This window comes from Eimeria mitis, genomic scaffold, assembly GCF_000499745.2.
Source record: "Eimeria mitis Houghton genomic scaffold, Emh_scaff2048, whole genome shotgun sequence".
Taxonomy (NCBI): domain Eukaryota; phylum Apicomplexa; class Conoidasida; order Eucoccidiorida; family Eimeriidae; genus Eimeria; species Eimeria mitis.
In genome coordinates this window covers 1,327-2,206 of record NW_013570370.1, presented here as the reverse complement: position 1 = coordinate 2,206, position 880 = coordinate 1,327, and the positions used below count along the sequence as shown (strand labels likewise).

Here is an 880-nt window from a genome sequence, read left to right as displayed (position 1 = left end):
GTGCAGCTCCGCCCCCCGCACCAGCAGCAGCAGCAGCAGCAGCAGCAGCAGGGGGGACAGAAGCAGCAGCGGGAAGGATTTCTGGGGATAGTCGTTCGTCTGGTACTCCTGCTGCTGCTGCTGCAGCAGCAGCAGCAGCAGCAGCTCTATCCAGCTGCCTGGGGGCGAAGGGGGACCCTCAGTCGGCTTTGAGTCAGCAGCTTATTTTGCGGCTGGGGGAGGAGGTGGGTTTATCGAGTACACAAGCAGCAGCAGCAGCAGCAGCAGCAGCGGCGCCAGCAGCAGCAGCAGCAGCTGCACCAGCAGCAGCAGCAGCAGGTCAGCGGGAGACAGCAGAGGGAGAGAACGGCTCAGCAGCATCACTGCTAGAAGAGCTGGAGAAGAAGGTTGCTGCTCTGGAGTGTCTGGTCACGGGCAGCAGCAGCAGCAGCAGCAGCAGCAACAGCAGCAGCAGCATCAGCAGCAGCAGCAGCAGCAACCGCATGCATCCCCAAGCCCAAGTTGACCATTCTGCTTCTCTCGGCTTACGGGGGTCTCTCGGTAGCAGCAGCGCGCTGGAGGGGATTCTAGCTACTGCCTCTCACCACCACCACCATCAGCAGCAGCAGCAGCAGCAGCAGCAGCAGCAGCAGGTTTCAGTTGCTGCTGCTGCAGGCAGCAGCAGCAGCAGCAGCAGCAGCAGCAGCATGGATGCACAGCGGGCACTGAGCCGTCACCTGGGTCTGAGCTGTTCATCCCCTGACTCGCCCGTGGATGGCTACGACTCTGCTGCTGCTACTTCTTGCTGCTCTGGTGCTTCATCTGCTTCTGCATGCAACACGCCAGACTCACTGGGGGGGGGGCGGCTGCTGCTGCTGTCTTCTTTGTGGCAGCCGCTGCC

The 880-nt window shown here is 62.4% G+C and overlaps 1 protein-coding gene across 1 annotated transcript in view; it reads left to right on the top strand.

The window, feature by feature from the left end:
- Nucleotides 1-880, top strand: part of EMH_0047840 (uncharacterized protein) — a gene marked incomplete at both ends in the record, with an annotated part of 7,885 nt that overhangs the window by 5,997 nt on the left and 1,008 nt on the right. Inside the window, one exon of the mRNA XM_013496330.1 lies at nt 3-792. Within this exon, the coding sequence (XP_013351784.1) occupies nt 3-792 (790 nt within the window). The remainder of the gene's footprint in view (nt 1-2; nt 793-880) is intronic.